Here is a 13,313-nt window from a genome sequence, read left to right on the forward strand (position 1 = left end):
TTCAATTTTTACACTCTATATATTTAACCCATATAACCCTTTGAGAACGAGACGCTTTATACGGACCGAAAATCAATGATAAAAATGAAACCGATAAACCAAACTTCAGAAACGTCTTATATCTAACCTTGGAAAGTCCAACGATCTATTTCTACTTCTATGGAAAAATATTTATGTATAGTTATTATCTAGTGCCAAAAGGTTTTTGTTTAAAAAAAATTAGAAATATAGAAAAATCATAAAAATCGTTCATCAATGCGGTAATTTTAAAATTCGTCACATTTGTGCTTAAAGCTTCACATTTGAGCTTACAGTTGGAGATTTGCAAAAATATCCTATATTCCTGCAACCCTCTACATTACGATTACGCACAAACATTACAAAGAAATTACTTTAGGCTGTCAGGAAAAAATATTTTCTCTATTAGATCACGGGTGACCCAATCGTACATAAAGGGTTAAGAATTCGATATGGCATTTTACATCAATTTCTTTTTTTCACGGCGAAAAAATGAATGCAATATAAATTCGATTAAATGTATGAGAAGAGAATTTATTTCGCTTTATTTTTCTATTAAAAGAAGAATAAATATATTTTTCATTTACAACGAAATAAGGTAAAAACAAAAAAACGATTTTCTGCCGGACTTTTAAGGGTTTTGATTTTTTTTTAGACCTAATGGCGAGTTTATTTAATGATCTTTCACTGCCGTACTGTTTTAGTTAAAAGTTTCATAAAAATAATGGAATTTCAAGGGGCTAATTCACTTTTTACGATTTCGAGATTTTATGAACTTAGCAATAAATTTTAATGATATAAATAATTAAATTTCGTTATTAGAAAAACTTTTCAAGATTTTTCTCTTTTTGATTGCTTGCGCAATTTTGTTTGAAGTTATGGGGCACAAAATAGATTTTTCGTTCAATTTTTTGCGAAACAATGGACTAACTCATCAAGCAAATTGATCCCTAGTCAGTCTAATTTCAGGATAATTTGCCCATCCCATAGAATTACAAAGAAGTATCTCACTAAAAAAAATATATTTTGAAAAGTATAAATACGTTTGTTTCGATGATTATATTAAATACTTATAGAAAAAAGAAAAAAAAGAAAAAATGGGTAAAAATGAATTGGCGCTTTGTAATTTCCTAGGAACGATATAAATATGATATATGTATTTATGTTTATTTCGTTTATTTACAACTTAATGAGCATAAATATAAATTATATGTTATTAAGGATTAAGGATACCTAGCTTAAGCTGTATGGCACCCACAAAAGAAATAACCTGTAAATAGAAGAGAATAAATCGAGAAAATAAATTCCAAACAGGTTGACATCCTGAATTTCTCCTATTCTACCCATAAAGCTTTTAATTACGTCGAATAGATCTTTTTATTTCTAATCACAGACCGTGATAACAATGAAAGTAATCTTACAATATGTATATTCTTCTTTGCGGTAAAGAATTTATATAAAAATGTTATTGTTATGAGATAATTAAGTTTGTTTAAGCTTCGCGACAAGTTCTATTGTCGGTGTCCAAAGTCATTCCCTTGGGACATCGACATTCGTATGATCCTCTTGTATTTACACATTCATGAGAACATTTGTGTATCCCTTTATTGCATTCGTTGATATCTAGGCACTTCTTCTTGAAACGATGTGTAGCATAGCCCGCTGGACAGAGACACTCGTAAGATCCCATAGTATTGACACAGATTTGTTTTAGGGTGCAATCGTTGAAGAATTCCCCTGAGCACTCGTTGATATCTTCACAAGCACCTGTTACGTTATTTATGAGGAATCCTACTTCACATGCTAACTGATTTTCGGGGCAAGGCATTTCATTGCAAGATTCTCGTTCTGTATCTTCTCCGGTACAGGGCTTGACCCGAGGATCACGACATCGACGAGTTCGAATTTTAACACCATCTCCACATGTTACGGAACATGGTGACCATTCTCCCCAAGGTGTCCATTCGCTGTCGCATTCCTCATCGCAGGATTGCATTTGCACAGCCTCTCCAGGACATTGACTCCTATCGCCAGGTGCCACAAGAGACCCATTGCTGTATTGACAGAATCTGTTACGGAACTGTACTTTGGCACGACAATTGCAAGGTGTCCAATCTGTCCATGTTGACCATTTTGATGGAACTATTTTCTCCACAGTGAATTTCTTTTCCGTAGTCCCTGCAGAATTTTCCACTGAACAAGTATATTCACCAGGATCTTTCTCTATGTCCGCTTTTGTAATATTTAGGGTGTAACCGTCCTCGGAAAGTACAAATTTGTTTACATCTGGAGTCAGAGGTTGTCCATCTTTGAGAAATTTAACTGATGTTTCAGGATCAGGTGATTCCACTGAACAATCTAAAGAAAAATCATCTTCCGGTTTTACCTTAATTTTCTTCTCATTTGGATCCATTAGTTTAGGTGATTTCTGAGGTTCAACTTGAAATTGTTTTTCCAATGTCCCATGCGTATTATTCCCTATGCAAACGTATCCTGAAGGATCTTCTGTTGCTTCAATAGTTAACTGATTCTCAGTTGCACCTTCTACTGGAGTTCTCTCTGGGATTATCTCGGTAGGATCTTCACGGTACCAGGTTATGTCCGGTTGGGGTTTACCGACAATTGGACACTGTAAAATCACTGTTTCTCCTGGTTTTGCTGAAATCTTCTCAATGTAGCTCTCAAGTTCAGGATCGAAATTTTCTGCTTCGGTTTCAGTGGAAAATTTAGGTGCTTCATCGATCTGAACTGTGTAGCGGAGTGTTAGGTTTCCTGAGGGATTCTCAACCATGCACTCATAAACTCCCGCATCGCTATCATTAGCTGAGGGAATTGATAGGAATTTTCCGTCTTCCAGAAGTTCTGCTCCACCTTCTGATGGAATATCCTCTCCATCCTTTTGCCATTTTTGCGTAGGATCTGGTACACCTTTTGCTGGACAATTCAAAGTCAGTGGATCTCCAGCAAGAACGTTAACTGTGGAATCATTGGCAACTCGCATTAGCCAATCAATAACTTCAGGGGGTTCTGCGTTGTTGACTTTGAATGTTACACTTTCTGTTCCTTCACTGTTAGCACCTTCGCACTTATACTTGACGGGTTTTTCACTTTCATACTCAATCCTTAGAACTTCATCGGTGACACCAGGTAGTTCTTCACCATCTTTAAACCACCTAATTGTTGGTTGAGGATTTCCTACCATTTTGCAATCAAGTTCAACGCTGGTATTTGGAGCAAGATCGATATTTTGTTCCAAACTCTTTCCCAAATATTGTGGTTTGGCTACATCTGTGGTGTCCAATCCTGTTGGTAGTAGCCTTGAGAACCTATTGCCACTTGCATCCTCACCCTTGACCTCTATTTTAAAAACTCCTTTAGGTGGTGCGAAAGGTCGACAACTGAATAGGAATGTATTTTTGATAGGTGCCAGGGGAAGGATCAATTCGTAAGGATTCAAAGGGTTGTCCCTGAAGAATCTTACTGTACTAAGTTTACGTACAGCAAAGGGATCTGATGGCATAATACAGAAAATATTATCATTACCACGAATTGGTCGTGGTAGGGCTTCATCAATGGTGAGGGGGGTGTGCAGGGTGAATCCAAAGCGGAATGTTATATCACTGATTCCGGCAATTTTAACTGAATGAGGAGAACTGGAAGAAGCTCCTATTTTCCATACTCCTGGTTCAGGATCCATAATTTTTACCGTCATGACATTGGGTAAATTTACAAGTTCTTTGGCCTTTTTTGATGGTTGATTTTCAGGATTGTTGACTGTGATATTGGGATCAGATCCTGATACACTAACACTGAAGTCCTTTAAGGTCTTATCCACTTCGAGTGGTATATCGTGACTGTCAGGTTTGTCGGAATTGATTAATTTGAGAATCTGAAGGCCTTGATCTAGGGTATCCCCTACACTTTCCAGGATCTGTAGGAATTCATAATTTTGAGATTTTGGATGATATAATTGATTTACAGTATTCAAAGATATTACCGTATTTGTATCCCTGGATTTTATTCGGTACACCTGTCCATTGCTAGCGTCTGCAAGAGTGTAGTAGGTGTTAAATGTGGGCGGGATTGGTTCACAAGCATCATCAGCCACAATAAATGTAATCTGTACAAGAAAACATGAAGACAATTTGTTCTCTTAAGCACTTCTTGCAAGGTTGAGCAATTGATCTGTTAAATATTGAGTTTACGTGTTATACATTTCTCGATAATAATACTTACTGAAGTCCTCTTTTCCTGAAGAAGAGACAAGGCAGTTGGCATTAGGTACGCATCCTTAGCATCGGCATCCGTAAAGACGTAGACAAAAGAGTTTGGTAGACATTTCTCTAGGGCAAATTTAATGCCCGTAATACACATTTCTGGACAATCGCCACCCCCGTAGACCGTGACCCTCTCCAATTCATTTAGTAATTCTTGTGGATTTGTTGTCACAAGTTCCGGACCAACGTCTTTTGGTGGCAGAAATAGCGTAGATATGGGTGAAATTGTTATGGAAGGAGAGAAATTGTGTGAGAAATGCGATGTATGATAACCTTTTGATCATATTTTGCGTTTTGATTTGTTTGAATGAAAATGGGGATTCTTTGCATTGAATAAAAAAAAAAGAAATTGTGTCAGCTACAATTCACTTACATGGATCATTGAATGGTACAAAAATATAGTTGTAAATGGGATTATTGACTTTATTCATCATCTTCCGGATAATAAAAGCTGCACCAGCACGCAATTCCTCAAGATCATCACCCATTGAGGATGTAGTGTCGAAGATGATGACGAGACTTGCTTGGCCTGGACTTGGTGGTGAATCCCCATTTAGATCCTCTTGGCATTGAATCACAGTCAAAGTGCAGAAGATAAGAAAGAGTTTCACAAAATGCATCTTCACTGATACACTCGCGATTTCTGACTGAAAATTCCCCACAATGTTCACTGTGTTAGCTACAAGAGGAGCAAAAGCTTCTCTTATCTCTCGTGTAACTTTTCTCAGAAAGATTGCACAAAGCTAAAGTTTAATATTCTGTGTTGAATACTACACACTCGAATACACTCGATCGGCAACTCCTTATTTTCACAGTGCGAGATGGCAAGATCGCGGGATCATAGCTTTTGCACCCGTAGAGTATCAAATGGTAACTGAAAGAGTTGAATCTGAATTAAATGGATTTTATTGGATGTCGGTGCGGTGCTTGAATTCTTTTTGTTTAAAATGTCTCTCTGTGTCTCTTTCTTCGCCTCAATACTTCATTCCTTCTTCTTACTCCAGCATCTTATTTTTACCGCCTTTGTTAATGAGTTTCATCTAATTCTGCTCCGAAAGTAGACTGCCAAGGCTGAATCTTTGAATTAAATACGTAAATGGTGGATAGTTGATTATGCTTTGATGATGGCCTTCAGTCATTGATCTGAAGATTTATTGTGAGAAAAATATTTGTTAAAAAATGTCGATTTAGAAGTGTTGATCATTGTTAATCAATAAGTGGTGATTCTACTAAATCATCCCAGAGATGTAATAATATTCCATGGAAAAGAGATACATCATCTCTTCCACTCATGCAATTTCGGTTGGGTGACAATGTGTCCGAGGATTTAGTGTTGGCGGAAATTTTTTAGTGATGAGCTTGAGTGTTTTACACCCACTGTAATTTCTATATTGCGCCCATTGAACATCTCTCTTGCAAATAACTATTATTTCTCACGGGAGTGTCATGTGGTGTTCTTAGTAATTTATTGAAATCAAGGAACTAACAAACTCCCAAGTTAAGGTTTTACAAATCAATAGTACCATTGATTTTGCAGTTAACCAATGAAATTTATCATTCTATATCTCCTGGTGAATTGCACGTTGAAAACTACAGAAATCTATATCTATCTTTTTTGAAGAATTTTGGATTTTCTCTGGCAGAGGGATGACAAATTAAACCCTACAAAAAATAAATATAATTGTTCGATATCAACAAATATTTACCCCTTTACTTCCAAAGAATTAAATTTTGCAATGTAAAAAAAAATCATAAAATAATGTTTGTCATTCTTACTGCTCCTATGCTATGAGATCCACAGACTAAACGGTGAGAGATAGCAACTTGGGGGCTACAAGAAATTCCCCTTATAAATTGTTTCTGACACGATTCAGTTTTATGTTGTACACAACAGTTGATACAGCCTGTGCACTATTGTGCAACAAACTTCCATGTGATCGTATTTCTGACATGTGTTACACAAGCAATTAAGAGTTTATCTACGCTACGTCAACCAATCAATATCTTCTCTTCTTTAAATATTCTAAATACGTCTTCAGAAACTCTTTCCTAAAAAAAATCCTTCGCAATTTCCATTGCACCCTATTGAAGTCTTCATGAAGCATGTATGAAGCATAAAGAATTTTAAAAAGAAATTTTTTTATAAAGAATTTTTTTTAGTTTTTCTTGACATTCTTTTTTTTTTCAAAGTAAAATTTTAATTATCCCTCGTGAAAATGGTCTTAAAGTTCTAAATTACACTATACAGGTACTATAAATACAGAAAAATTAAACGTAAGCAGTTTTTAAGGTTGTTTTTTTTTATTAAATAGGTGTACTAAATATTTGAAAGTTTCCAAAGGAAAAGTACCAGGCATTATTATGTAATTTAAAATACTAATCAGCGTTTGCGTTGGTTGATAGAAGAACTAAAGCTCAACACTAAGAGAATGAAAGCGTTTTGAGTCAAATATTTTGCTAATTTTATGGATTTTTGTTCTAACTGAAACATTTTTAATTCATTTAACACTCCTTGCTGTAAATAAACATCACTAATTCTAATGTTTGGATCAGTGTTCATGTTGAGAGAAACATTTTATTCTGCAATTTGCACTTCCAGATAGGATTTTTGATAGAAATAAAGTTTAAATCGTAAAGAAAAGGTATTACTAGGAGTTATTATAAAGCCCACAAATTTAAGATTTAAATTAAAGAAAATAACTATTACAACAAGTTTTTATTTGCACGCTGTCCCTCATTTAAAATAAATGTTCACTTACATGTTCTTTTTGAATGAGTAGGGGAAATGTGTCAAATTTCGGACAAGTGGTCCGAAATTTGACGAATCATGCATGTGAAGATGATTGAAATTTTCCATTATTTATTTTTCGGAATTGTAGTTTAGACACTTAGAATGTGATTTATCTATTTGTATTCACTAAAATTATTTCTAATATAAAAAAAAGAATAAAAAGTATAGATATCCTTCGTTTGCTATATTGAACACCGTGTTTCTCGAAGTCCCTTCTTGCTCTTACGGAGTTATCACACTAGAAAATTTTACATAAAATTTAAAATAAAAAGTTGCTCATTAAAACCATCAGATCGGTTGCCTCTATTTTTGTATTCCCGCCATTTTGTAGTCCCAAATGACGGATTCCTGATGCACATCCTCAATTAATTCGGCCACCATCTCATTTGACCACGAAATCCTAGAAGTTTATGAAGGAATATAAAATGTAGATCGAACACATTTTTGTTTAGCTTTTTTTCTTACTTATCCTCTTGACCGATCTTTTTTAATGTCTTTTGGCCTTTCTCTATCTCGTTCGCGATAAATAATAGGTATTGGAACTACTTTTTATAACAATTTAAGCACGAATAAACTGGTGGGAAAATTGTGGCTCAGACTCTACCCGAATGACTGCAATAAAGTGTTACCCGATGAAAATTTAATGAGCAAATTTTGTCCATTATTTTGCTCATTAATATCAATCGTATTTATGCTATTTTAATATATTTAAACCAATTTTTGTGACCAGAGTCCACTTTTTTATCACTGAATAAATCAATTTCTAAAACCTCTTGACAAAAATTGCACATTTGGACACAAATCAGCAACAATTAATGTGAATCACATTAAAATTTTAATGTGAAATTCTCTAGTGTGATATCACGGTTACGGTACTCGTTCAAGGATTTATTTCTTAAAGTATCTTGTTCATAAAGGCAAAGCTCTTTTATTTTTTTATTGTTTACGTTTACCACCTTTAAAAAACATTAAGGCTAATGAAATTTTGTGAAACTGACGTAGTTACCGATATTGCAAGATGTCCGAAATTTGGCAGTTCCCGTACGTCCGTCGTGGAAATTTTTTCTAGGGGAAGTGGGGCACATTTGAATTATTTATATATAACTTAGCTCCACAAACGAATTGCAAAGCTATACATTATAATAAAGTTCAAATTTCAAATCCATTTAAAAATAGCAGAAAAAAACCCAATTTCAAAGGTGCCCCAATTCAAGAGTCCCTCTCTTCCCCTTAGCTCTATCACAGTAACGATTTAAAAGTTTGATTTAACAAACTGTCTCTACTCATTAAGTTAAAGAAATCAAAATAAACTCAAAGTATGGAACTAAACTCACCTGTTCGAGTATTCAGCAAAGTATTTTTCACTTCACAACTCTTTTCAATTCAATTACAATAGCGGTTATTTAACAAAGCAAAGATAAGTGAGTATTTTAGTTTATATTCAAAACAAGGCATTAATCATTCTACTGCCACTTAACTCACCAAGAGTTTGCTTCTTTGGGATACTCGTTACATCTTGGGAGGTAATTGTTGGCAAAATTTGGATATGGGATAATTAAGCGAAATTATTGGCAAATTTGGAGCTTCTATTGAATTTACAATAATCGGCATGACCTTCATGGTTCATTCAAAGAAATAAGACAGGTGAAAATATGTATGGATCACATTCTTTTATTCATTCAATGGAATTGTGACGATAGGAACAATCATCATTGGAAAGAGGACAACCATCTGGATGATTTTGATGAAACCAACAATCTCTTTCTTTAAACTTCTTTTTGGCTCCTCTGGATCTTGATTTTTTGTCGTTTAATTCGGGCTTTGCTTCTTGATTAACGATTTTTTGTGGATAGCGAATCTTTACTTGTCCTTTCATAACTTCAAATATCTGATGATGATTTCGCAAGAGAGTTTGCAAGCCACCACATTCCTCTTTGAGTGCTTTCAGGAGGTCCTTTGGGATTTTTTCAATGAGATCGGGCATATCTAGAGTTACTCCAGGATTCCACTTTTTGATTTCAGAGTCATGATGATCGTAGGGTCGAAGGAGTTCATTGAAAACAATGCTAACAATTTGACTTGTAATATTTTTGGGAAGTTGTGTACAATTTCGGACTTTTTCAACAGCATCTCGTGCTTTGAATTTGATATTTAATTTTTCTTCTATAAACTTCATAAGAATTTCCTTCTTGACTGGTTGTCTGTCTTTTCCAATCAGGCATATTCTTTTAGTACTGGGGATTCTAAGACGATCAATATCAACAGAAAATCCACAAATTTTCGAAATTTCAACGGTATAATCAATGAAATCGTGATAAAGGGAATTTTTGCAATTTCTCCTTTGATATTTCATCCCATTGAATTCATATGCACAGCAAGGAAGAAGGAAAAAATTGCAATTTGATGAATTTTGAGCTGCTAGAACAGGAATCCAAGGAGACATTTCATCAGAATGATTTCCAATAATCCAATCTGTTACTGGCATTTGATCTTCTTCAGCGGGATTGATAGTTTTTTCCAATAGTTGAACCGTTTTTGGATAATTATCCCAGATTTTTCGCTTTCGGAGATCAATTCCAATTCCTGGATGTCCTTCGGAATTTAGTATAAAAACTAAAAGGCCATTTCCACATCCTACATCGATAAATGATTGAAATTTTGTTATTCCTTGGAGTTTTCTTTCTTCCTGCCATATCAAAAGGAGATACGTGGCAATGGCTAAGTCTTCAAAGACAAATTTTTGAGGATCTGTCACTTCTGACCAGTCCTTAACCAGATCCTCTCCATATTTATCTTTCATCTGAGAATATTTTAAACTGTAATCCTCAATGTCTACCAGTGATAGGGACGGGATATTGTATCTTCCTCGGGGAGTTTCCGAGGCCATCCATTTGATAAATTTAGGAAACATATTCTTCAACCAATCGTCTCTGTCCTCTACTCCATCCACTCTATACCTTCCAAGTTCAAAATCTGAGTTTCTGTGATGCAGATAGTACCCGGATTTGAGCTTTAAAAATCCTTTCTCTTTGCAATATGTAAAGTACGAAGCTGTGCATTCAGGAACATCTGGAAGAAATGCTCAAGATTAACTCTATTGACTCTATTAACACTTATAAAATTCGTGTCTTACTCAAGAAGGCAATGAGGATTAATTGGGGATTTTGTTGATTCTTCTGGAGCAATTTTATAGAGATAATACAGGATTTGAGATTATGACAATCCGACTGGAGTAAAGATTTCACTTCATTGATGTCCAGTGAGACTAATTTCTCTCTGTCTTGAAGTTTAGTCAAATCTCCCAGTTCCTGGACACAATTTAGCATACTTTTGAGGTTATGTCTCTGAAGAGGCCACTCCAAAATATTCAAAATTGATCCTCCTACAATCCTCCGATTGAGTAGCTGAGGATTAAATGTATGAATACCAATCATATTCCAGAAATGCCGCTTTTCCACTTCAATTGTGATCCTTTTAATGATTTTCTCACTGAAATCCATCTCTTGTTTTGATTTATTCCACTTTACTCTGAAACTGTACGGTACACACATACAAACTTGTCATGTTCATTCATAAGAACAGGTAGCGTGAACCGACCCAGATGTCTGTAACGTAAAATAGAAAGAGAAATATCTCTACGTTAGGGAGGGAGGAGCGTAGATAAGTTTTGAATGAAAATTTGTGAATCAAAGTTAAATTCCTTATTAAATTTTTAATAATGTAATTGAAGGGTCATCCTAAAAATGAAATTAAACTAATGAATAGGAATAGGGTAAAATAGCCTAATTCAAAACTTGCTCCAAATAGGAAATCATCACAACTCTAATATTTATGAAAAAAAAAATCCCCTGAAGAGAGTGTGTTCGGTGACGCGGAAAGGTCCCCTTGGTCTTTAGCAAAACACCTAGGCCGACTGAAGCACTTAAATTCCTTAAATAATTAAAATAAAAGCTTTCTTGTAATTTTACGAATTAATTATTACGAATAATTAATACCAATTAAAAGAAAAATTTAATGTAGTCTGGCTATTTCACTCATAGATTTTAACCCTCTAACAGTGTTTTCTTTAATGTGCGAAAAAAAAGTTCTAAAACAATGTTTTCTAGGATAATTATGATCCAATAAAGTCGAAAAAACCATCCATTCTTCATTATCTCTTAGTTTAGGCGGTAGGTGAGAAAATATTAAAAAAATTTTGAAACTCTTTTTGCTTCTAAAATTCACATTTTTACTTTTTTCAAATTTTTAAATAACATATACAAAGTAGAACGATATTTTCAGTAAAAAATAAATTTATTTTAGTCAGATAACTTTAACTTGGTATTTTTCTTGAAATTCGAAATGAGTTTTTTTGCACAAATATTTTTCGTTGCTTTTTCTCTGACCTGTCACACAAAACTGATGATAGCAACTAAACGAAGAGTCAAAATGAGTTCAAACTTTCAAGAGATGTTTATAAGACTATTACCGAGGACACTATAGCACTTTTAAATAAATAAAAACTTTGTAATCGCAGTAAATATGATTTTTGTGAAAACCGTCTTGAGACGGTCGTATCTGTTAGTGGGTTAAGTTTGTTGTAGTTGGTTTCCGTTATTTATTGATTATTTATTTTTTAAGTTATTGACAGTTTGATCTTTTTTAGGTTTTTTATTGGACCGGATATCGGTCAAAATAGGCCTAAGGCCTAAAACCTGAGCAAGGGGATTAAAGGGGGTAACAAAAAAAGAGAAATTTAATTTGCTGAAAATCGGGAACAAGAAAAAAATATTTGGCGTCATTCGATGACCCTTGGAAAGATAAACCCCATTTTACTGCTGGAACTGAAAGAGACAACAATTATATAATCTGTTTTTTTTTTCAACTTCTTAACGTCCTAGCGTTTAAAAAACGGATAAAGATATCAACTTCCGATCTTCGGTGATATCCAATAAAGAAAAGTCAATATCTCCAGACGTTTTTTTTCTCTTTCCTCCCTCCATCCTCTCTAAAACCATATTTTTTGGTTTATTTCGAAAAGGTTTCCTACGATTTCTTTTATTTTTGGGTATGTTTTTGGAGGTCGAATGGGGAAACATTTCATCCAAACATACCTATGACCTAAAAAAAATTGCTATATTGGATGTTTGAAAGTCAAAGTTTAACCAGTCTTCTAGAGGGCTTACTTTTCAACCGATTTGGTTAAATTTGGAGTTTTTGGAAAGGTCTTGAAATTTCCAACCAGGCTGCATCGGTTATAACCGATAATGAATCGTTAAAATATGCCCGTGAATTACTTATCTCCTTTAAAATGATCTTTTTTTTAATATTCTTTTTTTCTGTTTGTACATTTGTAACCCAACTAGAGGCCAAACGGTGAGAAATACAAACTTCCGGTCTTCGGTGACCCCACCCTATAGGTCGACCCAAGGATAATTTTTATGATTTTTACGATTTTTATTTTCCCCCACCCCTTCCAGCCCCTTCAAAACCATATTTTTGATTTATTCCGAAAACGGCTCCAACGATTTCCTTTATTTTTGGATGTATTGGATCTTGGATGTCTTCTGGGTGAACATTTTGTTCAAACATACCTGTGACCTAAAAGAAATCGCCATCTATATTTTTTGGAGGTCAGTTTTAACCAGTCTAGATTGCTTCTTTTTTAACCGATTTAACCGATTTTAACCGAAAATTCTAGAATAATTACTTCTTTACCAATTTTTGATTTCAAATGATTTATGATTTATGAATCATATGATCTCTATTAGGCTAGCAAACACCAAAAGATCATGCGAAAAACTAATTCACGGAGAGTTCTGTCTCGTGAGTTCGACCATTCCGTAAATCTGGGACGTTTTCCATCCCTTTTTCTAAACTTTTCTCATCGAAAGCTTTTACATTATTTGTCCTCCGTGCTGTAATATTATTAACAGTATTGATATATACAAGAGAGTTTGGAAAATTATTTTATGAAGCTCAGTATACTTTCGGTTTCAAAAAAGAAATCATTAATGGCGCTCCATTTATTTGTTAACTGGGTGCTGCCCAGTTTTTTTTCTTGCAAAATTGCTTATTTTTATAATGTTATTTTTCCTTGGGCGATATTCTTTTTAATGAAAATAATAATTGAAGAAATGTAAATTTAATTTGAACATAACTCCTAAAAGAGGCGTGGCCTAAAATAACTTGTAGGCGGAACTCATGAATCAAACACTTTCTTTTTTCTTAAATTTTACATATTGCAA

General features: G+C 34.3%; 2 protein-coding genes across 2 annotated transcripts; both read right to left on the reverse strand.

The window, feature by feature from the left end:
- Positions 1-1,376: 1,376 nt before the first annotated feature.
- On the reverse strand, positions 1,377-6,348 carry LOC129810267 (hemicentin-1-like). Its single transcript, XM_055860614.1, has 4 exons — positions 4,669-6,348; positions 4,255-4,484; positions 4,016-4,138; positions 1,377-3,949 (listed from the first exon to the last, which is right to left on the reverse strand). Exons 1-4 carry the CDS (start codon positions 4,913-4,915, stop codon positions 1,511-1,513), a joined length of 3,039 nt encoding a protein of 1,012 aa, XP_055716589.1. The 5' UTR covers positions 4,916-6,348; the 3' UTR covers positions 1,377-1,510.
- Positions 6,349-8,737: 2,389 nt separating this feature from the next.
- On the reverse strand, positions 8,738-10,639 carry LOC129810273 (probable tRNA (uracil-O(2)-)-methyltransferase). Its single transcript, XM_055860625.1, has 2 exons — positions 10,220-10,639; positions 8,738-10,155 (listed from the first exon to the last, which is right to left on the reverse strand). The coding sequence occupies exons 1-2, from the start codon at positions 10,635-10,637 to the stop codon at positions 8,762-8,764; spliced, it is 1,812 nt and encodes a 603-aa protein (XP_055716600.1). The 5' UTR covers positions 10,638-10,639; the 3' UTR covers positions 8,738-8,761.
- Between the last annotated feature and the right edge of the window lie 2,674 nt (positions 10,640-13,313).

The sequence above is a fragment of the Phlebotomus papatasi genome, chromosome 1, assembly GCF_024763615.1.
Source record: "Phlebotomus papatasi isolate M1 chromosome 1, Ppap_2.1, whole genome shotgun sequence".
NCBI lineage: Eukaryota > Metazoa > Arthropoda > Insecta > Diptera > Psychodidae > Phlebotomus > Phlebotomus papatasi.

What these genes read in the sequence shown, in the direction of transcription:
- LOC129810267 (XM_055860614.1), bottom strand. Translation starts at nt 4,915, where the DNA reads ATGCATTTTGTGAAACTCTTTCTTATCTTCTGCACTTTGACTGTGATT. An exon ending in TGTACCATTCAATGATCCAT is followed by an intron (nt 4,485 to 4,668) that starts GTAAGTGAATTG and finishes TGCCACCAAAAG; the next exon opens with ACGTTGGTCCGGAACTTGTG. An exon ending in AATCCAGGGATACAAATACG is followed by an intron (nt 3,950 to 4,015) that starts GTAATATCTTTG and finishes GAATTCCTACAG; the next exon opens with ATCCTGGAAAGTGTAGGGGA.
- LOC129810273 (XM_055860625.1), bottom strand. Translation starts at nt 10,637, where the DNA reads ATGTGTGTACCGTACAGTTTCAGAGTAAAGTGGAATAAATCAAAACAA. An exon ending in AATCCTCATTGCCTTCTTGA is followed by an intron (nt 10,156 to 10,219) that starts GTAAGACACGAA and finishes CATTTCTTCCAG; the next exon opens with ATGTTCCTGAATGCACAGCT.